The 25,000-nt window shown below is 40.8% G+C and overlaps 1 protein-coding gene and 1 pseudogene across 1 annotated transcript; both read left to right on the forward strand.

Annotated features, from left to right (window-relative positions):
• Positions 1 to 251, forward strand: part of LOC138004571 (sacsin-like) — a 5,387-nt pseudogene extending 5,136 nt beyond the window's left edge.
• A 200-nt stretch (positions 252 to 451) lies between these two features.
• Positions 452 to 20,088, forward strand: LOC138004512 (sacsin-like). The gene is given in 10 exon segments (XM_068851044.1): positions 452 to 542; positions 1,014 to 1,118; positions 1,120 to 1,162; positions 1,665 to 2,552; positions 2,555 to 2,657; positions 3,208 to 3,785; positions 4,271 to 8,363; positions 8,365 to 15,343; positions 18,212 to 18,491; positions 18,810 to 20,088. Coding segments are annotated over 8 exon segments (12,972 nt in total). The 5' UTR covers positions 452 to 542; positions 1,014 to 1,109; the 3' UTR covers position 18,491; positions 18,810 to 20,088.
• The last annotated feature ends 4,912 nt before the right edge of the window (positions 20,089 to 25,000 follow it).

Genomic DNA, 25,000 nt, shown 5'->3' on the forward strand with positions numbered 1-25,000 from the left:
ATGACGATGGGTTTAATTTGCGATTCAGCCATCACTCATCAACACAGTTGAGGTCCATTTCTCTAGATCAGTATCCTGATGATGGACAAATACTGAAGGTAAAATAAATTACTTTCATCTAGATTGACAGGGAAGCAAAATTACCTTCCTCTATTTGCTCTAGGGATGATTTCAAATATCAAGATATAGTCCTTCTGCCAAACAATACATCACATAGCAGACTGGACTACCATGGATCAATTAAGTACTGAATTACAAAGTCAACTTCGCAGTCATGATTAAGACCAGCGAGGCTCTGTACAGAGAACTCCTCGTTTTTTAACAGTCAAGATTTGAGAAATTTATGCATTTTTTGCGTTAGATGTTAAAGATTTTCCTGTGGTAGCACATGCATTTTTACGATTGTTGATCACTCGAGTCTCTCGTATCTAGGACTGATTCAAAATGCTGAGGATGCAAATGCCAGTCAAGTGAATTTCTTGCACGACAAACACAGCCATGACACAGAACATCTTTTTGATGAGGACCTCGCTCAATTTCAGGTAAACACATCGTTTTGTCTCATTTTTGACCGAAACGAACAACAATTATGACGAACTAACTTTGCAAATCCGCAAAATGAAAATGCACCAAGAAGACCACCAAAACTGACTGAATTGTTCAAAGTATAGTGAAATCCAAAACCTTTCAATGGATAACTCAGAATAACAACTCAGTTCAGTGTCACAGTAATTCAATGGTCAGGGCCTTTTGGCTTTTCGCTGTCATGCACGGGAGCGTGTTCCATCAAATTTTATTTTGCAGGACACTATTGATACAAAGACATATTTAAGGCCTAAAAGCCTATAGTTTTCTCTGATGTTATTTGATAATATGCCAATATGTACAGCATAGTGTTATAGTTGACATGGACTACTCAAGTTGCTTTTGGGGTCGGTGAAAAATGATACAAATCTCTTCCTAAGAGCCACACAAGACTCCACTGATATGTCTTTATTGAAATGTTCAAACAGGGCCCAGCGCTTTACGCCTACAATAACGCACGATTTACAAGAGAAGACTGGAGGGGCATACGACTGGTCTGTGATAGCATCAAAGTGGAAGATCCAATGAAAGTCGGGCCGTTTTGGTCTTGGATTCAAGTCTGTATTTCACATGACAGGTACATGTATCTCCAGTACAATCTTAATAAATTTTAGTGTGTATATACGTTGTTACTATCATGGTACATAGGTAAAAGATTTACATTTCAAACCTACTTAGCACAAAGAATTTTTCAGAGATCTATCGACCAAATCACAGTTTATAATGCCATACTATAGAATCCAATGATCCCAATGATACGAAATCATAGAAAATCTAAGGTGCACCAGAGTAACAAGTAGGTCTACACATATCAACGGTGCCCTCTTAAACATAACTGAAGCTGAGGGCCGGCTTAAAGACTCACATTTATTTATTGAACCTGATGAATTTCCAACGTAGCTTCCGAGAAAAAACGTTTACAATTCATCTCTTCCTTTACTGAATTAAATTGGCCTATTTTGTTCAGAAATGCGGAAAAATTGTTTCAATATTGAATTAAATATTCCGTTACTTAAAAGAATGCACTCGACACCGTAGTGGTCCCCTTAGTTATGTTTTTTGTCACTCTTCTATCTCAGATTTACCAAGTTTACTCAGTGATTCCCAAATTGGCTTCATTGACCCTCATGGTGTTCACTTTTCTGACAAGCGCCACAGAAGAACAGGAAAACACTGGCGACTCAATGAAGACCGCGCAGAGATGGACGAAATACCTGATCAGTTCCTTCCTTACAAGGGAATCTTTGACTGTACGGAAGATGTTTTTTGCCAGGGATTTTACGATGGTACTTTGTTCCGTTTCCCTTTCAGGACCAAACCATCCGAGTTGTCCGAAACACTCTACTCTGCTGAGAAGATGGATACACTGTTTGAAAGTTTTGAGGTTGACGCTCACTTGGTTCTTCTGTTTCTTCAACACCTGGAATCGATCGAGCTTTATGTTAGAGAAGAATCAGAGTCTGATCCTGAAAGGGTCTTTCAAGTGAGAATCGCAGATCAAAGTCTTAAAGTAGTTCGAGCGAAGAGAAAGGAGTTTCTCGCAAAGATCAAACCTGGAAAAGTGATGACAGAATCCGTCACTGTAACCTACCCTGTCACGATAGAGACAGTGAAAATCGACTCCCGCTTTGATGTTGAAACCGTGGAGCAGCATTCTTTCCTCGTTACCAATTACTTTTGTGGAGGGGAGGTTTCTATGAGGTTTAAGAGGCTGATGGGAGATAAAGAGCTTAACTATCTACCCACGGTAGGTGTCGCCATGGCACTGCCAACAGGTCCCAAACTGCAAACGCCCGACATTAAAGGCCATGTGTTTTGTTTCTTGCCACTGCCATTGCAGAAGAAGAGCTTAACAGGTTTGCCAGTACACGTTAACGGCTTCTTTGCTTTGAGTCAGAACAGGCGTTATATCAAATCTCCAAATGCAGATCAAGAGGTTCGGGAGCTGACGGACAAGTCGTTACTATGGACAGGTGTCTTCTCGAGGAGGCCATACCCAGAGCGTATGCCACGATGATTTTGGAAGCCATTAACGAGAAATCATTTTTCGTACCGAGGACATCCATCTTCAAGTAAGTGTTATTTTCTCGGAGCAGTGACTCGGTTAATAACTGTCATGCGCTTGGATAAATATAACTCCAACATAAAAAAAGATTTCTTGTTGCTGGCTCTTAGACGTGCTCAGTTGACGGGATTTATAGATTATTAATTCTATGCTTAGAAGTCATCACTGGTTATTAACACGTGATATGCTTTTAGTATTATGGATCCATGTTGTTTCCACGAACGTGTAATTTTTGGTACTTTTTACCGTGTGCTAGTGATCTAGACTTGTTAAAAATGTTGTTTTATTCAAAGACGGAGTATACAGTGCAAAGAAGTTACCTTTTTTACGGTGGAATAAGGATATGATCTGCAGCCGATGTTAACCGAGCATACGCTCGGATTTCTTGGAGAGTGACGATATCGGACTCGAGAGAGTGGCGGGAATTGTGCCTAGAAATAAATGTAATTTTAAAAATGTCTGCAGGGCTGTAGTATATCTTGGAAGGAGCCATGCTTACCATACTGGTATCGAAACCGGGAAACTACTGCATTCTCACGGTTATTTGTTTCTTGCAGGGCATGGCCAGATATCAATTCTATAGACCCCAAGTGGGAGAAGATAGAAGATCCATTGTTTACCCTGCTACTGCAGAAAAATGTTGTTTATACCCCGGCACATTTTGGGCAGTGGTTGCCAGTAGAGAAAGCCGTTTTTGATCTACTGTCTAAAGATGAACCTAAAGAGTTGCTTCAGCGAGTATTACTAACTGCTGGTGTGTCTATTGTCTCAGTTCCAAGTCACGTCACAGACGCTATTACTTCCCATGCGGCGACCCCTGTAAAGACTATCACACCGAGTCGTACAAGATCAACGCTTAAGAAAGACCCTAAATGCTACAAGAAACTTGTCAGACGAGAGAAACTGCTCCTTCTTCAGTTTTGTCTTGAAGATTGCAAGTTTGAAAAACTCTGCGACTTGAAGTTGTTGCCCCTCTCCGATGGGACATTCACAACATTTTCAGGTCGGGGAAAGAAAATTTATATCTGCTCTCCTGATCATCCCCAAGAACTTTTTCCTGGTCTAGAACACCGTTTCATTGATCACACAGTGGATGGGGATGTCATTGAAAAGCTTAAAGACGCAGCTGATCAAGGTAAAGAGACTTTTTTGGACAAGAGTAGGGCTTATCTTACCGGGCATCTGTTTATTCTGTATATTAATATCTACAGTAGTAAATGCGTTCCTTTCATAGGTCGTATTGCAGAAAGCAGAGCTGAACGGCCTTACAACGAAAAAGCTTACCAAAATTGTAACAAATACGACTGATACATGCCGGTTATTATCGTTTACATCTTGTTCGCTAGCATTACAACCTTCACCTTCACCTAACTACTTCACGCCAAGCGACGGATACGGCCTCAACACTCTGTCGCCAACCAGCTCTGGCGGCCGCTACAGTGGACACCTAGCTCCAGTTCCTCAATCCAGCTCTTTCTCTCTTCTCTGCTGTTCTCCCCCATGATTTCCTAGGTCTACCCCGCCTCTTGCATTACAACATTATCGTAAAAAATGTAAAAAATGTCCTAATATTGCGTGTTTTAAGAGACTGTTACTCTCTATGTTATGCTTGTTTTGCAGAAGTTACTCAACTACGGCTATTATGCGAAGATGATGTACCATCTCTTCTCTGTGAGGCCCTACCGACTGAGTGGAATAAGGGTGATACCGTTTCGTGGTTCCCCGATGACAGTGATCACAACCATCCTCCTAGAGACTGGATCAAAGTTGTCTGGAGATATCTTCAAGAACATTTCACAACCGAGGACGATATTCAGAGCCTTGGAAAACTACCTCTGATTCCGCTCAGCATGACAGAAACACCTGTAACCTTGGCACGACTTTTCCATCCGTCTAGAGTTGTTGTCAAACTCCTAAATGATGATTGCCTCGACGAAACACTGACGAATGCTTTAAGGAAGCTTGGTTTAATTATTATGAAGGATTTTCCCGTCTACTTAAGACACCATCCCGCTCTCTTGGGGATGTTTGTACATCCGCCGTCCGCACAAGGTGTTTTGCAAGCAATGGTGATTTCCTCTAGCCAGATGGCAGCTGGAAGCTTTTCAGAAATTGTGCGCACGATATTATCTACCAACGAAAAGCACCTCCTCAGGTCATTTCTTGCCCGTGTGAGACCATCATATGTAGGACAAGCGGAGTACAATCTCCTGTGTTCGCTTCCCATTTTCCCGACGCTGTCTAAGAACTTTGTATCAAAGAAGGAGGGTCTTTCAGTGGCGGTTGCTGATTCTCTTCCGGTTTCACCTCTACGAGAGCTGATTGACATTAGCGAGCAAAATTCCAAGACCTTGGCAGTTTTATTAGACATCAACATTCTAACGCCAACTGAGTTACTCTGCCAAATAGTGTTTCCAGACATACAACGAGGAGAGTACACTGGAGAGCAGATTGACCAACTCATGACCTATGTACTGGAAAACCACTATAATGAAATTCGCAAAAATAGCACTTTCAGACAGAAATTGCAGGCCTTGCCCTTTGTCTCCAAACATCGAGGGCGCGCAAGAGCATCAGATCTCTTTGATCCCAGAAACGTGGTCCTGAAGGAAATTTTTGTCAATGAAGATGTTTTCCCCGCAGTCAGGTACGCCGAACGTTCTGTACTCGTCATGTTAGAAGAACTTGGAATGAAAAACGAAGACAGCATCACTGGATACGATGTGTACCAAAGTGCCAAATTAGTAAGTTGGCTTACTCACCTTCCAACTGCAGAAAGGAAATCGAGAGCAATTTTGCAGTTCCTCGGTGAAAATCCCCAAAAGTTGATGGAGTCACTCAATGGACAACAGTTAGGAGCCTTACTGAAAAACATTCCCTGGGTTTCAAGATTGCAAGAGAGGCCCCCAAACTATCCTCCAGGACTGGCATGGTGGGAAACAGGCGAAGAAAAGGACAAACACTTTTTCAAGCCAACTGAAGTGAGAAGTTTGTCCCTTGCGAACCTTGTTGGAACGGTTATGCCTCTTGTAGAAGCAAAGCCATCCAGTCAAGTTTCAAAGTATTTTGGCTGGCAGTACTTACCCGGTGTCTTCCAGGTCATTCAGCAGTTGCAGAATGTGATCAGATCGTATTCAAAAGAAGAAAAGCCCCTCTTTATGGTTGTGGTAAACGAAATTTACTTGTTGTTAAGTCGAGTTCTAACGAAGGACGTTGGTGTGGATCCTGCAATTAACTGTTTAGAAGAACTTGATTGGGTGTGGAATGGAAATGGATTTTCCTCACCTAGCGATGTGCTTTTAAGGAAGCCACACATTGATCTTACACCCTACATACGTTCTCTTCCTCCCGACATGGCTAAGTACGCTGAGCTATTTTATCGTTTTGGCATGAGGGAATGCAGCAATCCAGCTGTTCTGGTACAAGTCCTTCACATGATTAAAGAGAAGTATGACGTTGGCATTGTGCTCTCCAGCGCTTTAGAAGTAAAGCACGATCTTCAGTTATCTGTCAACATTCTGAATGAGTTGGCTAGTGAGCAGTTGCCTGAGGAGCTACAAGGGCAAATTGTTCTGCCAACACACACGGAAGACAACTCACATGTAAGACTTGAACCAGTGGGGTGCTGCATGTACTGCCACCACGATTGGCTGAAGAGAGAAGGTGATGATGAAGACATGGACTATTTTTATGTACACCCCAATGTCCCTAACAGTACTGCTGAACGTCTTGGTGTCCCAAGCCTCATCAATCGAATGCTGGACCCAGATGAGCTGTCCATAGGGGAAGAGTTTGGACAGGAAGAGAGGCTTACTACTCGACTGAACCGACTTCTAGAGGAGTACACGGATGGATTTTCAGTTCTAAAAGAACTTATTCAAAACGCAGACGATGCCGGTGCCAGTGAGGTCAGATTCCTCTATGATGAAAGGACGAATGAGGATGCCATGTCTTGCTTGATTGACGAAGGCATGAAAGGTTGTCAAGGTCCTGCGTTGTGGGTCTACAATGACGCTCAATTCAACGATGGCGACTTTGAGAACATTGCAAAATTGAATGAGGCAACAAAAGAGCACGAAACTGAAAAGATAGGCAGGTTTGGACTTGGCTTCAATGCGGTGTACAATTTGACAGATGTCCCTATGTTCTTTAGTAGGAACTTTTTTGTCATTTTTGATCCTCACACGTCATACCTCGGGAAGGCCATTAAGAATAAAAGAAAGCCAGGGATGAAGATTGATCTCAACAAGGATGTGAAGAGGCTTCGAAAATTCACTAATCAGTTCAAGCCCTTCAATGGTATCTTTGGCTGTGATTTGCGTCTTGACAAAGAAGACAATTCATTTGATGGAACCCTTTTTCGATTTCCATTGAGAACGAGTGAGCAAGCTGAAAGAAGTGAGATAAAGAAGCTGCCTTATGATGACCAGCAAATGCGAGAATTGTTGCTAATGCTTGTAAATGGAGCCAAAACGCTACTCCTCTTCACGCAGAATGTCCTTCATGTCAGCGTATTTTCTTTGACAGCATCTCCCAGTCGAGACCAAAAGGCGACATCACTGTTTCAAGTAAGCAAGTCACTAGCACAAGGTGGAATAGTTAGAAGCCTGTCTGTCCCTGTTAATCTACCTGCCGCGACAATGAGGTTGGCCACAGAGGAAAAGGATTTCTTGAAACAATGCAATTTTCTTCAAGCGTCGTCACAGATTACTCGAAATTTTAGGAAGGGAGCACCAACCAAACTAATAAAATCGGCCATGAAGGTCAACATCAAGTGCAGTTTTACGGAGGATGGTTTGAGTTTCTTCGCATGTGACTTACCTTTTCAAAAGGAGTGTAGCACCTGGCTTGTGGCGTCTTCCATGGGTAATGGTCAAGCACTGAAATTTGCTAAGAATGATTTGAGTCTTCTCCCATCGGCGGGGGCAGCTGTTCAGCTAGTTCCAAATACATCTGGCACCATTTTGCCCTTGCCTGTGAAGAAGACAGTTGACGAATTAGATGTCAACGGGATCTTGTTTTGCTACCTTCCACTCCCAATTCACAGTGGCCTTCCTATTCACATAAATGGAGCATTTGCACTAGCTGCTAACAGACGTCATTTGCAGGAAAAACTTGAAGATGACAAGAAATGCTATGGAGTGGACTGGAACAATGTACTTATGCAAGATTCTATTGCTTCTGCTTATCTCTCCCTTCTCGAGGATCTGAGGTCCATTGCCTCTGCTGACGGTTCTTACAAGTTCCATTCGTTGTGGCCAAAAGCTTGTGAGACTCATCATAACTGCCGACCAGTCATGAAGTCGTTCTATACACAGGTTGCTAGAGGAAATTACTCTCTGTTTTCTGATGGAAGGGAGTGGCTAAATATTGATCAAATTGCATTCCTTGATCCAGATCTTAGAAAGGAGCCGCTAATAGGAGATATATCGCTCACAGTTTTCAAGCTGCTTATGAAAGGAAGCGCAATGGTCATTGATGTTCCCGTGGATGTCTTAAGGTCGTTCCAATTTTGTGGACTCGGAGAAGTACTAAATCCCAAAATGTACGACAAGGATAGACTTTTTCGTGAACTGTTCTTCCCAAAAATATCCACTGTACCTCCAGAGGTAAGAGATGTACTAGTGCTGCATGCTCTGGACATCAATTGCAATGACCTGATAAGGACGTATGCTTGCATTCCAGCATCACCACTTGGTAACACTCTGACTCTAACATCTCTTTCTTCCAGGCGATGGAAGGTTTCCTTGTGGAAATAAAGATACTTTCCTTCACTCTCAACGGCTTGTAAAACTTGAGGCTCTGGGAATGGTGTCGGATTATCTTCCTTGGCAGGAAATTGCAGAGAGAGCCGAAAGTATTCAAGCACTAAGTACAGTCAACAGTGACGCGGCGTATACGCGGACGGTGGTGTTGCTACAATTTATGGAGAAGAAGGTGAAATACGAAGATAAAATTCTATCAAACAGTGTCATTGGAAGACGCATTTTGGAGGCAAATTTTCTCCCAGTTCTCAAGAAGCCAGCCTCGTTTCCTCTTCGATGGAAAGGTGATGAGTTTGGAAGCAAAGTTCTCGTCGCACCTAAAGATGTCTTTTTGGAAGACAAAAAGTACCTTTTATGCTGCACGGAGCCATTAGTTGGAGTGTCTATCCCTCGAAATGTTAAACCGTTGCTTGCGCTAGACAAGAAGCACGCGACGTTGGCCCACGTAATAGCTCAACTGGAAGTAGCTATGTCCACCAAAGTTGAATCGTCAGAGTTCATTGTACATGAGGAGATAAGCCATTTGTGCTACGCTGCTTATTCTTATCTAGATAAAGCACTTGTTAACAATGCGAAGGCTATCGAGAAATTGTTGAATGGCAAGAACTTCATTCTTAACGGAAGGCAGTTTCTGTTTGCTAGTCAAGTGGCGTTTCATCTTAGAGTCGACTGCTCGCCATATCTTTACCAGCTCCCAGAACGTTTGGCGGTGGCTTTTCCAAAACTGATGAAAGTGGCTAGTGTTAGGGACCATTTTGAGGAAAAAGATTTCATTTCAAGTCTTCTACAAATGAAGAGCCGCTTCACTGAGACTGAACTTGATCAACAAAGTCTTCAGACTGCCGTTCATCTGGCGAATCAACTGGGCGAAACTCTCAGAGATTCCGAATGCGATCCTTCTGAAGTAGAAGAAAAATGTGGAACTGTTTATCTTCCTGACTCAAGAGGAGTTTTGACACGAGTTTCCGAGCTTTGCATCAAGGACTGCCCTTGGTTGCCTGATGAGCCAGACGTGCATTTTGTTAGCACTAGAATTCCTTGGGAAACGTGTAACTATGTGGGTGTTAAAACACGCAGAGAAGAAGCTTTGCGGTCTCATGTCGTTGGCATTCCTTTTGGTCAGCGGGAGAAACTCACAAATCGCCTGAAACGTATTCTAACATGCTATCCATGCGAGAAGGAAATTTTGAAAGAACTTCTTCAAAACGCTGATGATGCAAAGGCGACTGAGATTTGTTTCATAAAAGACCCCAGACACCATCCCAAAGAAAAAGTATTTGAAGACAGTTGGCAACCACTACAGGGACCTGCTTTGTGTGTGTACAACAACAGGCCTTTCACCAATGCCGATCTTGAAGGAATACGGAATCTTGGCGAGGGTAGTAAGGGCGACGATCCAAACAAAACTGGCCAATATGGTGTCGGGTTTAATGCTGTCTACCATTTGACTGATGCACCCTCCTTCATTTCAAAAGGAGACGAGATTGGTGACGTTTTGTGCGTATTTGACCCACACTGTAAGTTCGCTCCTGGTGCAAGTTCTGAAGAACCTGGACGAATGATCAAAGTCAACACAACCCTTCAGAGAAGGTTCCCGGATGTTTTTCCATGTTATCTGGGACAACACTTTCCAAGAGATAACGCAACCATGTTCAGATTTCCTCTGAGAACAGCGCATATGGCCCTAGAATCTAAGATATCGTCAAGTTCTGTGTCACTGGAAAAGCTGGACACAATGATGGAAGAATTGAAGAAAGAGCTATTTGAAGTTCTCCTTTTTGTAAACAATGTAAAGAAGATAACCCTTTGTGAAGTCAATAGAACAAACGGGGATCTAGAGAATGCTTACACAGTCGAAGCAGTCATGTCAGAGGAGGATGAAGTCAAGAGACGAACATTTGCCAATTACATCAAGGAGATTGGAAGACTATTAAAGGAGAGAGGAGAAGCTCTTCCAACTGACATTCAAGTAGCAAAAGTGTCCTATGTCTTGAACATCACAGACACTCTTGGAAACCAAGAGAAATGGCTAATTGTTCAACAGGTGGGCTTTGAGAAGTCTGTGGAGAAGAGTATCGTTAATGCCTGCAAGGAACGTCAGCTTGGGATGCTTCCTCGTGGCGGTGTGGCCTGCCTTTTGGAAAAGAAATCTGTACAAAAATGCCATTCACAAAGAAGAAAGAAAGCTTATTGCTTTCTGCCGCTTCCATTCGAAACTAACCTGCCAGTTCACATTAACGGTCACTTTGCACTGGACCACGAGGCAAGACGAAATTTGTGGAGCAACGAAGCTGGTGGATACCGGAGTGACTGGAATAATGCGTTGTTGCAAGATGTCGTGGCATCGTGCTACATTAGGCTGTTGGTCGAGGTGCGGAATTTTCTTGAGCTGCCTATAATCCAACATGGAAACACTTGCACCGAAGATGAGATCATGTACAAGATTACTTTCTACGAAACCCTTTTCCCACGTCAGCCTCCCAAGGAACAGTATTGGGAGACGCTGGTTGACTCTGTCTATCGAGAAATCAACAGAAGGGAATTGCAAATTATTCCAGTTGTTCGAAGAAGACCAATGGAAGTCGCCAGCAAAAATGCGAAGAGTAGCACTGTAGTTGAAGTTTTGTGGCTACCACCAACTGGCAGTGGAAGGCAGCAAGCATTTTTCAACAACCTTGCAGTAGAAGGTCCCTTTGCCATGTCACCTGACAAGGAAACAAAAGACTCCCAAACGAAAATAATAAAGAGGTTTGAGGCAATACTTCTTGAAAGCGGCTTTAACCTCGTGGCCTTTTCCTTGTCGCTACATAAATCCTTTCTGAAAGCTGGTGTAACTACATGTTGCATCTCTCCAAGCTCTGTGATAGACTTCTACAGAACATTTAGTTCTCAGAACCCCTTGTGCACGATTGGGCCTATTCCCTGTCATGTAGATGGAACAACATTGAAAGATGTTCTTGGTGTTAATGTGGTGCTGCAGTACTGCAAAGGTGATGAAAGCTTTTCCGATAAGCTATCAGGTCTACCACTGCTTCTTACGCAAGACAACCGACTTCAATTGTTCTCAAGCGAAGAACCCAAGTTTCTCTCTCGATATCAAGATATTCTACCTGGTTCACCACATATCTTTCTTCATGAACAAGTTTACAGGAAGATATTTAGTGATTATGCAACCAACAATTCGTCCGTTTTGAAGCCTTTGGATGTAAGAGTATTCGCAGAGAACTTACCCCAAACATTGCAGCAAGAACGCTATGGAAAGGCGGAGTTTTTTCAGTGGTGTCCAACCCAAAACGCTACCCCCAACCAACGATGGATGTACAGGGTATGGGTTTTTCTTCATGAGATTGTGAGGGATGTTGTCGATGACGTAAAAATGGATACGCTGACCAGGAACCTTCAGATTGCGCGAGTCCTTGAACCCCTGTCCAACTGGAGCCTACTTCCTGCTACTGAGGCGAAAACAGAAAGGAAGCCCTCCTTCCGTTCTCTCTTTCAGGTCAGTGGGCCACCACCCGCTGAACATTTCCTTGTGCCTCTGGGACAAGCAGCATCTGTCCTGGACTTCAGAAGTGCTGATTCTTCAAGCGAAAAACTCGTGGACGTATTGCGCAAACTTGGTGTGCCTGAACTTAACTCTACTGCACTCTCAACCACGGGTTCAGGTACCTATGCATACTCATCACAAAACTCGGTGAATCTCGCTCGTATCATTGTTGCATCGCTGAAGGTCGCGGCATCACTTCTGATGTCACTTGATCAAAAGATGGAGTCAGACCCGCAGTCACTTGGAGGAAGACTAAGCCCCCCGGATTGTATCACCATTCTGGAGTACTTCAGTAGAAGTGTGAAGTGCCTGCGAGATGCCGACAGGATCATACTAAGAACGCTCCCTTTTTATGAAGCAACACATGGTGGCTTGATAAGACTCAAGGATCGCAGAGTGTGTGTTCTACCAAATGAAATACCACAAAAGGGAATTGATGTGTTGGAGCGTGAGCTTAATGTAGTGTTTCTGAAATCCTGGCAAAGTCTTTCCGAGTTGTTCAAGTTCCTGGAACTTGAATGCGTTTCTGCTGTTGACGTGTATTGCAGCTTTATTCTGACAAAGTTCTCGATTCTTAGCGATGATGCAAGGCAGGTTCACCTGGAATTTATCCGGAAATCCATTTTGGACGATTTCGAAACAGAAGATGGCGACCAACAAAGACTACTGGGATGTTTAAGAAATACCCCACTTGTTCCCTCAGTAGATGGGAGTCTCAAGACTGCTTCCTGTTTTTACGATCCTGGAATTGATGTTTTCCGCATAATGCTTTCCGAAAGCATGTTTCCGTCGAAGCCTCTCAATTCTCCAGAGTGGTTGACGTTTTTGCGACGCATTGGTCTTGTTCATGAAGTTACCAACAATAATTTCAAGAGATTTGCTACAGAACTTGCACATGAGGCCGCATCAGCGCCAGATGATAGAACTTACAAGAAATCTAAAGTTCTGATCAATCATCTCATACACCGACAAAATGTAGTAGCTGAGGGACTATTACAAAGTATTTGTGACATTCGTTTTGTGGCCGGGGATCCGGTACGAGAACCCCTTCAAGCTCTTTTTCCACCGTTTGGAGGTGTCGAAGGTCATCAGATTCCTTTCTTTGCGTTCAAAGAGGCAGTTCCCTCTGAACATGCAGAAATTGTTTGGACAAAGGCGCATTTACTTCCAAGATGGGCAAACCCACGGTGTCGTCTTCATGAGCTCAACAGCCCCCCCCGTGTCAGCATGGCCCAGTACTGTGATTCTTTTGTTGCGCAACTCCAGATCTTAGAGAAACCACCGGTCGATCTTGTTGTTGGTCACTGCCAAAATATCTGCGTATTTCTTGCAAACAACAGCGAGGAGATTCCTGAGCGATTTCATCGCACAATCATGGCAGTAATGGAACGCATTTACACATTTTTTCTGACAAAACCAATTGCAAACAGTGAGGCAAAGAAAGTCTTGGAAAATATACCTTTCGTTTTGGTTGAACATGGAAAGAAACTCATTCTACCTCGTCAAGCAGTCCTCGAGCTGTATGAGCACCTTGAGATTAGGCCATTTCTCTATGGAATTCCTAAAGAATTTGGAAAGTTTCACCCACTGTTTGAGATCCTTGGCTGTTCGAAACGTGTTACGATTTTGCACTATGCTATGGTGTTAGACATGTTACAGAAGAAATGCCAGAAGTCAAAACTTCACCCAAATGAAGTCAGTATGTGTGTTAAGGCAACGAAAGGCTTCTTCGAAAGACTAGAAGAAAACGCCAAAGAAGTGGAAAGCCTTTCGGCACTTTACCTACCGGGAATGTCTTTGACAGCAAGTTCTTCTGAGGGGATCCAGACGGTAACGCCGGTCTTTTTACACAAATCCTCAGATCTGATTTTCAATGACGCACCTCCTGCTCTCCGGAATCGGCTGCACAAATTTAGCCAACCTTTCTTACTTGACCTTCGCTTGATGAATGTGACTTGCAGCTCTGCCCAGACCAACTATAAAGAGCTGACGATAAAGTTGCCAACAGTTTTACAGCCAAAAATGCTTTCCTCAGTTGTCAAAGAAAAATTGAGTGCCTCGCAGACCTTTGAATCGGTGATGACTCAAGCTGTGACGCAACTGAAGTACCAGCTCTCTTCGCCACAGTTTTGTTCTGGAGTTATCAGACTAATTCGTGACGAGAACAGTCGACAGAAGAGAAATATCAATAACAGCGTGATTGAAAATATCGCAAGAGGGCTTCGTCGAATCGAACTCTGTGTTGTAAAGAGCCTCAACACTACGCTTTTTTCTGATGAAGTTGCCATTCCTGAAAGTGAAGAAGACGTGAAACACTTTTTAGACAAAGTTGTGGTTTCTGATGAAGAGATATGGCGGGTGTATGTTAATGTCACATCTGCAATGGATGAAATTACCTCTGCCATACCATTGGTATCCAGTGTTATCGCAGAAATATGTTTGGGGCTTCTGGGTACAAAGGCGGTGCTTATTCCTGCTATGTTGCATTGTTCCCCCGGCGACATTTGGCCTCTGTTAGATAATATGGGTGTTAGACAAGATGACTCGTACCGTCCAGCAGAAGAAGAGATCTTTCCGCCACCCGGGAGCTTTATCCCAATTGAAGACCACCATTTGCTGAATGATGCCTTTGAAGAATTTGAACTCGGCGAATATGTGGGATACGAGCTAGACGACCCAAGTCTGCAGAGGCAGGAAGGAAACGCTACCTACATATACGCTGTGATTATCGACGTAATGGCGAATGAAGATTTCAGCCCTTTGTCAAAGCGCTACAAAATCAACATTGGAGATGATCAAGAAATTGTGGTCGATGCTGCTGACTTGTACAAATTCCATCGTCTGAATGCTGCCACCTCATCAGCAATTGTTTTATCTGATCAGCGAAGGGAGCCTCCAAGAAACAGAATTAGACAAGAGGTGTTTGATGAAATTTCAGACCTCTTGGAGGATGCATGGAAACTACCCGAAGAGAGGAGGAAGAAAATCATTAAGAGACTGTATTTGCGGTGGCATCCCGATAAAAACTTGGGCGATGAAGAATTCTGCACAGAGGTTTGTCAGTACATACAGAATGAGACCTCCCGATTGGAAAGAGGTGAGCCACAGGGTAGTGGAAGATCTAACGCAGAAGCAAGAACTTCGGGTAGTTCTTACGACGATTTCTTTACGTCCTGGGGAGCTCGTGCAAGGCAACATTACACGCAGCGCCAGGGATACCGAGAAAGACAACAGTCACCTCGAAATTCATACAGGAAGAATCCTCAACCGGGCGAAGCAAAGCGATGGTTTAGACAAGCTGAGGCCGATGTCGCGGCAGTGGAGAATGATATTGTGTACGGTAATCCTTCCTACGAGTGGGCATGCTTTAAATGCCACCAGGTAAGACTAACAAGTGTTTCCCTAGCTTTAATCTAATTTGATACCGAAATGCGGAAGGTGGTAAGAGAACATTCTTGACGTGCATATTTTGAAGCATTTTTTGAAGCATTAGATTCTGACTGATGCATCCAATCTTTCACCATGACGTCAGCATGTGGAGATTGATGTACAGCTACATGAAATTATCCAGGTATATAATTATTTATAAAAATGTGCATTTGCTCTTTTAATTACTCGTGGACTATTTACCGTTGCTCAAATAACAAGCCCCTTTCCTGATCGTCTTAATCAAAATTCAAAATATAACTTACCAACAACAACAACACAACAACAACTTTTATTGACCCCTTATACTTGAAAAAAAATTAATGTACATGAAGTAAGAATTAAAGCTAAATGGGGTGTTGGCTTCCTAAAATAACTAGAAAGTTAACAAGGCTAGGAAACCAAACTACATAGAATAAATTACAACATAAGGGTCAGAACGATGCATACACACACACACACACACACACACACGTTGAACTATAGATAACTATAAAAAGGACAAACAAAATTTACAAGCCATGGGGAAAAGGACAGATAAACTTGGATGAAATCCTGAATATAATAAACGAAAAATCAAATTTAAGGCAGCAAATAAATCACAGAATAAACTGGGAAGAAACTCATTACCCTAGGGAAAACAGAAACCAGAGTGAAATTAATATTGGCACAGCAATTCATTTTTTAGTTTTTTTTTTTAATTTACTAAAAGGAATTGACTTTATATCTTTCCCAAGAGAGTTCCATACCTTTGGTCCTTGAAAGCGAATATTAAATATGCCATAGTTTGTTCTAGCTCGAGGTAGGTAATAAGATTGATTTGCTGCACTTCGTGTATTGTAGTTATGAATATTAAGCACTGAATTGAAGAAGGTATCAAAATTCGAAGGCAATGAGTTATGAAATTTATGCATAAAAAGTGCAATATGAAATGTAACAAATCAGAAAGCTTCATAATTTCTAATAATCTAAACAGTGGAGTTGAATGCTCATCAAATGTAGAAAAAGTCATAAATCGAACTGCTTTTTTCTGTAAAATATATAAAGGCTGAAGTGTAGTTGAGTATGTATTACCCCAGATAATTATACCATAGGTCAGAAATGGGTAGATTAAAGAATAATAGAGATTAGTAAGAATATCAATATTAACATAATGGCGAAGCTTGGACAAGATGCCTACACTTCTTTTAATTTTCTTTACAGTACATGCGATTTGAGGTTTCCAGGATAAATTTGAATCAATTAAGATTCCTAGGTATTTAATACAAGATTCCTGTTGCAACTGCTTCCCATTTAGAGTTAAGTGGAAGTTGAATGTTAATTTCCTTTGAGGAGGATGAAAAATTACAAAACTAGTTTTTTCTATATTAAGAGAGAGTTTATTAGCACAAAGCCAGGAATTCACATTAGAGAGTTCATTGTTCATACTTGCCTGTAGAGAGGTGAGATTTTTATGTTTGCAGAATAAATTAGTGTCGTCAGCAAATAAATGAAAATCAAAAACTTTAGAACAATGGTGAAAGTCATTAATATATAACAAGAAAAGGATTGGTCCAAGGACTGACCCCTGAGGAACGCCACACGTAATATTAACAGGAGTAGAAGTTACACCATTTACAGTAACTGTTTGCCGACGATTTGCAAGATAGGAAGTAAACCACTGATTTGCAATCCCACGGATGCCATAGAACTCAATTTTTTTTAACTATATCTCATGATTTATGGTATCAAATGCCTTAGTGAAATCTAAAAATATACCACAAGAAAAATCCCTCTCATCAATTGCCCTTTGAATCTTATCAACAATACTAAGGATAGCATAATCAGTGGAAAGCTTAGCCCTAAAACCAAATTGATTATCAAAGAATACTTTTTTCTTTTCAAGGAAATCAACTAACCTATTACACATTAGCTTTTCAAGCAATTTATTAAAAACAGACAACAAGGAAATTGGTCGATAATTGGATAAACAGTTCTGGGATCCCTTTTTATAGACTGGAATTACATTTGCTAATTTAAAACTATCTGGTACTATACCAGTCTCAAAGGAAGCATTGAACAAAACCTCTAAAGGCTTAGATATAACAGTTTTCAAAATTTTGAGAATGGTCACAGGGATACTAAAAGGACCAGTGGCTTTGCTAGATTTCAGTTTGGTAATTTCATTTTCAATTTCTTCTGCTGTTATAGGAGAAATAAAAAAGCTATTACAGAGAGGAGTTTTTAAATACTCTAAAGGAGACATTTCAACATTTGGTATTGAGCAAGCAAGGTCCTTTCCAATATTAGCAAAAAAATTATTGAACATATCGGCAATCGTATGACGATCAGTTATGACATTACTATTGGTAATAATTTTAATGGTTCTATGACTTGTTGGAGGCTTAAAATGAATAATTTGTTTAATACCATTCCAAATTCTTTTACTATCTTTACTGTATTTCAAAAAATAATTACTGTAATATTGTTTTTTGCTTAGTTTTAATAAATGGTTTAATTTATTCCTATAGACTTTAAACTTGGAGTGAAAATAGTAAGATTTGGTCTTTAAATATTTTTTATAAAATTTATTTTTTACTTGAATAGACACTTTTATTCCCTGAGTTATCCATGGCTTAGACTGAAATTTTAATTCTTTCTTAGATAATTGTTTCAAAGGAATGTGTTTATCTACTATATCAGAAAGTGTAGAGTAAAATGAGCAGAACATGTCAGATGGATCAGAATCAGAAGTAAAAATACTATGCCAGTCTATAGATTGCAACTCACTGATTAAGGACGAAATTAACACTTGCTCAATCTAACCGAATATTGTTTTTGTAGGCAGCAGAGAAAGCCCTGAAAGCCGCTCAGTACACAGTAGACGCCGACAAGACTAGTGTTCACAACTTGGTCCAGAATTGCAACGGCTTAAATGACTCAGAGTTAACCGAGATCGCACGGCAGTTGGAGGTTCTTGTTGGCGATTCAACATGCATGCGCTATCCAGATCGGATGCATTTCCCTCAGATTCCAAACGACGTTTACTCGGCCCACATGGCTCAACAAGCCTTACTGCTTGCCAAGAAGATCGTCGAGCGTGTTAAAAACCGTATTTCTTAAGGTGCGTTGTGAAGAAAGAGACACTGTACTATTATAAGTGTTCATAAGTGGGTGTGAAAGTCATGCTAAATAAATGGTCTCCTCTCTATCTCTCTCAGTGGGCCGATTACATAATAATGATATCTCTATATACTACGGAAACAGAACTAACACGAGCTGTTAACGTAATAATGTCGTGACAAAAGATAATTTAAATTTTTTGAGTCGACTTAAACGAGTAATTTTCCTTTTTTCGCATTGCTTTTTGAAAGAAATCTCGGCTCGTGTCCCCACAGATTTTTCCAATATCCTCAATTTTCACTGGTGTTTTTGTTTACAGTTATCACAAGACATCGCTGACGAGGCCGTCGACGGCCATTATGTGGACGATCGCGACCTCCAGTCATCAGATTGTATTCAAGTAGGAGTGCATTTCTTACAGTGGTGGCCAATCCTCATACTCATGCGTACAGCACTGTACAATTTAAAATTTATCGAACAAAGTGTAGCTTCAAAGTAAACCAGTATATTCAAGTACAGTGATCGATGTTTCGAAGTGCTCATATAGCCAAATTCAAGCCCAAGTATATTTCTTAAAATGGGAGTTCTCGCCTCCTATAGGGCATGTTTTTTCGTTATCTAACGTTAAAAACTTCGCTTTTAGTGTTTAAATTAAGCCAAGCTATCAGAGGAGAGAATTCCAGTCAGTATTATAGCCATAGTTTGCGTTAATGTCGTGGCCAAGCCGCCACTCATCCCCTTTCTCTTATGAGCGTTTGTAGCTTAGTTTCAGTCATGTTCTAATGTCACAGACAACTTCCGTTTTATTAAGCGTTGCTCCAAGTAAATAAGAGTCATTTTGTTGGAATGTTAAATGCAATATTCAATAGTTTGTTTTGTCTTTTTAAGTGTAAACTTTTTCACCAACCAGAGGACCACTTTGGACGTTCAAGTCTGCTACCTTTCGACACTGATTAGGCAAAAACTGAGCTGTTAGCCTACTTGTTAACTCAATTATATTGTCAGTTTCAAGTCAGGTATACACGTAAGTGCGTCATCCTATATAAAACGATAGACTGGTTCGTACTAGTTGAAGACGAGTCCTCTCCTTTGTACTCTTTGTAGATGTAGTTTGTCTCTTACTTATCAATATAAAAGTGAGACAAGTGAAAGGTAATTGCACGATTTTAGTAGTCATCATACACTTCAACAAAACTAGTTTGCAGGTGTACCACTCAAATAGGGAAAACAGATAGATGAGAGTAGTATGACTTTATAGTCCGGTTGACGTTTTTTAAATGCGTTCAAAATTTTCATCCGAATATTAAATTAGTCGTATTTTAAGAGTATTACGTGTTTTAGAAATGCACACTTACCTCCTTTTGTATAATCGATTTACCGCAGTTTTATTTTGTAGGAAAAATAAAAAGATCAGTTTGGTTGAATAGAAGCAAGTATGTTTGATTATCCTCAGACTACTCAGCTTAAACCAATGACACATGCAGTCTGCAGTACAAAGTACAAGTTTGATAACATAGATTCTTATATAATAATTAGAATGTGTTTATGAAGTTCATGATCAAGGAATGAAACCTCCGTTCCTGCGATATACAAATGTGTCATAGAATAAAGTGACGTGAGAAAGAATTAAAGTGAGCCGTGAGCCGTGAGCCGTAGTTAAGGTGGCTCAAAACAGTTTCCAGGGGTTAGATTTTGATGAGTCATTATAACCACTCTTTAGCACTTGATGATACAATCACGATATCGAAAAACTGCCCAATCATTGGTGCACACGTTGTTATCATTTTCGAGAAAAAATGGGTTACCATAGCAAGAGTATGACCTGCTAAAACACCCTTGATTACAGATTTAGAGGCTCATAATTCAAAAACGGCATGGTTAATTTTTTTATTATTATCAAATTTTAATAAGCATGATAAGACGCAACAATTGCCAAAGTTTAAAAAGAATCTGTACATAGGGTTTAGAGCCACCTTAACGTTTTAAAAATTAAAATGTGGCTGTGAACGCTTTGTATGTAACCAACTTATTGTGCCACAAATATGATAACAACGTGTTCACCAATGATTGGGCAGTTTTTTGATACAATGATTGTACTAAGTAGTGGTGTGGGATAGTTCGGGCGGTTTTCTGTCAAAATGCCGACAAAGAGAAATCACCATGGTAATCGAGTTTGATGAATGAGTAGAGATTGGATCCGAGTGTGTGTATTTTTGGAATTTCCCAGGGTCTTAGTAAAATTACTGGAGAGAGCAAAGCGACGGTGGTCCTACTACAAACAATGACGTCACAGACACGTGACACCTCCCTGTCTGCGAACCCTCAGGAAACAGGTTGGGGTGTTTTGCGTAATCATATTGGAAACTAGACCCTCCGTGAGGGTACACTGGGTTGCCTGTGGTACGTGCAGCGTTCCAGGCAATTTTTTTCAAGTTGGTGGGTTACTAAGACCATTTAAGGGGTCACCCAGAAGTCATACCAGCAGAGGCCCTTTGGCTCACAGGTCCGCACACGTTCGTACGACGAAACAGCTCCTTTTCTGAGGTTAAAAACCTGGCTACCGGCCTATGAATTAATCATTTGTCAGAAAGAAGAAATTCCTGTCCTCTTTAAAAAAAATTGACACGCATTGCTTACGTGTGGTAGTGAAGTAACACAGCGATTTATTCCATAATGTCAACTGAGCTGTGTGTTGTCTTCCCGGAGATTCAAGTTGTCCTTGCGTAATATGTAGCTCTAACAGTGCACGATATTGTTTTGGTATTGTCTATCATTGTAGTGCCATGGTAGAAGTCTTGGGTAAATAGCCTGAGAAGACATGTGGTTACTAGCAAAGTACTGAGCCCAGAAAGATTGAAGAAAATAAATGGGAAGTGAAAAACATTGTCTTCTGGGATGACATGTTGACAGTTGTCTTTGCGTAATATGTAGGTCTAACAGTACACGATATTGGTTTGGTATTGCCTATCATTGTAGCGCCATGGTAGAGGTCTTAGATAAATAGCCCCTTTAGAAGACATGTGGTTACTAGCAAAGTACTGAACCCAGAGAGACTGAAGAAAATAAAAGGGAATCGAGAAACATTGGCTTCTGGGCTGACATGTTGATCATGCAACTTCTTTCCACCACAAGTGTAAGCGTGCACTGAGAGCATCTTACAGCTTTGTAAACAAAAGTTGAAAACTGAATTATTGCCTATTCGGCAGGGTTAGTATCTGGATGGGCGACCTAAGAAATGTACCACTCAGTAACAGAAGCATAGGACAGAGAATTCCATTTTAATGCTATCAAATGCGAACCAAGCAAGATACAGATTTTGTTAGCTTGCTTTATGCAAAACAAATATTGATGTAAAAGTAAATAAATATGGATACACAATTTTTAAGAAGAGCAGAAGGAAGTTTCAGGACGGTCGATCGAGCATAAAATATTTTGCCATCGGTAACAAAATCTACGACATGAAAACAACATTAATTTTGGACCACGAATATAAAGGTTACCATCAGCGAAAAACAGTTTGGGAGATTTTAGTTGTTTTGTTGTAATTGTACAAGTTTGGCTGCACCGAGTAAATCGCACATCGAATTTGTCAGAAAGAAGAAATTCCTGTCCTCTTTAAAAAAAGTTGACACGCATTGCTTACGTGTGGTAGTGAAGTAACACAGCGATTTATTCCATAATGTCAACTGAGCTGTGTGTTGTCTTCCAGGAGATTCAAGTTGTCCTTGCGTAATATGTAGCTCTAATAGTGCACGATATTGTTTTGGTATTGTCTATCATTGTAGTGCCATGGTAGAAGTCTTGGGTAAATAGCCTGAGAAGACATGTGGTTACTAGCAAAGTACTGAACCCAGAAAGATTGAAGAAAGTAAATGGGAAGTGAAAAACATTGTCTTCTGGGAGAGACATGTTGACAGAATAAAAGGGAATCGAGAAACGTTGGCCTCTGGGCTGACATGTTGATCATGCAACTTCTTTCCACCACAAGTGTAAGCGTGTACTGACAGCACCTGACAGTTTTGTAAACAAAAGTTAAAAGTTGAAGTTAATCCCTATGCGGTGGGTTAGTATCTGGATGGGCGACCTAAGAAATATACCACTGAGTAACAGAAACATAGGACCGAAAATTCTATTTTAATGCTATCAAATGTGAACCAAGCAAGATACAGATTTTGTAAGCTTGCTTTATGCAAAACAAATATTGATGTAAAAGTAAATAAATATGGATACACAGTTTTTAAGAAGAGCAGAAGGAAGTTTCAGGACGGTCGATCGAGCATAAAATATTTTGCCATCGGTAACAAAATTTACGACGTGAAAACAACATTAATTTTGAACCACGAATATAAAAAGTTACCATCAGCGAAAAACATTTTGGGAGATTTTAGTTGTTTTGTTGTAATTGTACTTTTGGCTGCACCGAGTAAATCGCACATCGAATTCAGCGGGCAGAGTGATCAAGTTACCGTTTACTCGTGAAACAGTGAAGCATCTGTGTCAAATGATGCCAAGATACCGGGTTTTTGTTTTTGTTAGTTTTCTTTTTCTTTCAATTGTTATAAATTTTGACAAGAAATGTGCGAATTCAACACAAAGATCACTCTCAAAGGTCACAGTGACCATTGTTTCTGAAAAATCAAAAATTTACTCTCCAAGACAAGGTTATTTATCACCAGGTAATTCCATCGTTTTGGTAATAGCAGCTACTTTATTATTCATCAGCGTCATAATATTTTGCCGATGTTGGGGGTCATTTTGTTGAAACTCAAGCACGCTTCCAACAGACCTGTTTATTTTCGTGACTTATGCGTTACCACATAAATTCTCCCCGTATCACATTTCAACACATGTATGCAAATTTGCTAAACTCGAAAATTACACAACATGATAAATTTACAAAAGCTAGAAATTTCACAGAAATATTTTCCAGCGAAACATTTATTGAAACAAGCAACATATTTGCAATAAGAAGCAAGAAACCCTTCCTATTTCAGTTGCGTGCGAGCAAGCGAAACACACAATCACAAAGCATATGCAATTAAATAAATATCTGACAGTTCACATCAAACCCTTTTCGAAAGAACCTTGACCGTAAATAATAAAGCACAAAAGAGACAACAAGCTTTCATTCAAATAATTTTTCACTGTCACATTTCCAATTTGTTTTTACCTTTGCTGAGTTGAGTCTAGATGCGACTTCAGTAAACACTGTGAGACACACACCAGAGATCACAGATCTACTTGTGGTGTTCGATTCCTTCTCTGTCTTTGTCGAACCCGTAAGTTACCAGAGAAATTTCCATTTGGTTTCAGTGTTGTACGTAACACCACCTTGGCGAAATATTAGAAGTACAGCATATTTTGATTTCGGCTCGACGGGCGAAAGGTTCACGCTGTCGAAGTCCATTACTCGTCGCTTTTTTAAGATTCCAGATCTTTATGTTTCACCGCCTGTCTTGACGTTCCATTCTTGAGCTCCATGTGGGTATATTTTCTTTAAAGATGTACTAAAAAGCCATTCGCGTTACAATGACTTTCGACGCCATTACAGGTTAATTGTGCAGAGCAAGCTACGCATTACCCCAGCCCCCTCAAACCTAACAAAATACGCGCAGAAGACTCCATGCACAAAGACACCACTTAGCAGGGGAGTGACAGGCAAGACTTTTCCCGACACGGAAAATAACAAACGAGAAGCTCCGAAAAGCTTACACTGGGTTGCCTGTGGTACGCGTTACACAAAGAACTGCAGCGTTCCAGTTAATTTTTTCAAGTGGGGCGTCATTAAGACCATTTGAGGGGTCACCCACATGTCGCGCTAGCAGAGGCCCTTTGGCTCACATGTTTAATTATTGTGTAATGTCCTGTCCCATTTTAAGGTCTTTTAGTCTTTTAAGCTTTCATAATAAATTCAGTTTAAAGATAACAAAACACGCTCTTGAGTAAAATTCACTCGTTTCTTCTTTAAATAAATAGTCGGCAAAAAACTAACTGCAAATTGCTCTGACGGACGTTTTCCAGCATGTCTAGCAGTTGGACTAAGCAAACGTTTATTGCACATACAAGAAAGGACTAAAGGTGTTGTTTCCGCTTCACAATGTGACGGTCTAATCTGATGCCAGGTCAAAACATTGTTTGGCTTTGCGTTTGCACCAGAAAAAGGCAAGCCAAGAGACAGATGAAGGAAAAAAATAACATAGTGTTTATATTTAACTATGAATCGAATACTCATTGAAAGATCTTAAAAACACGAACATTTTTGCAGTCTCTAACGTTTTGTCAAAAGGAAGAAATTGATCACATGCTAGGCAACCGTAAAGGTGCACGTGATCACCCTCTGTCAACTGAATGAACTACGGGAAAGAATGTTTCAGAGTAGGACAACGTACGTTTTAGCGAAGAAACTTCCGTCGTTAGTTAATTTTGTTGTAATATTTAACTGAATATTTAGATTTCTTCTGTCGGGTCAGGAAGCCTTCTTTGTCGGGTTCCTGAGAAACGTATCTATTT

The sequence above is a fragment of the Montipora foliosa genome, chromosome 5, assembly GCF_036669935.1.
Source record: "Montipora foliosa isolate CH-2021 chromosome 5, ASM3666993v2, whole genome shotgun sequence".
NCBI lineage: Eukaryota > Metazoa > Cnidaria > Anthozoa > Scleractinia > Acroporidae > Montipora > Montipora foliosa.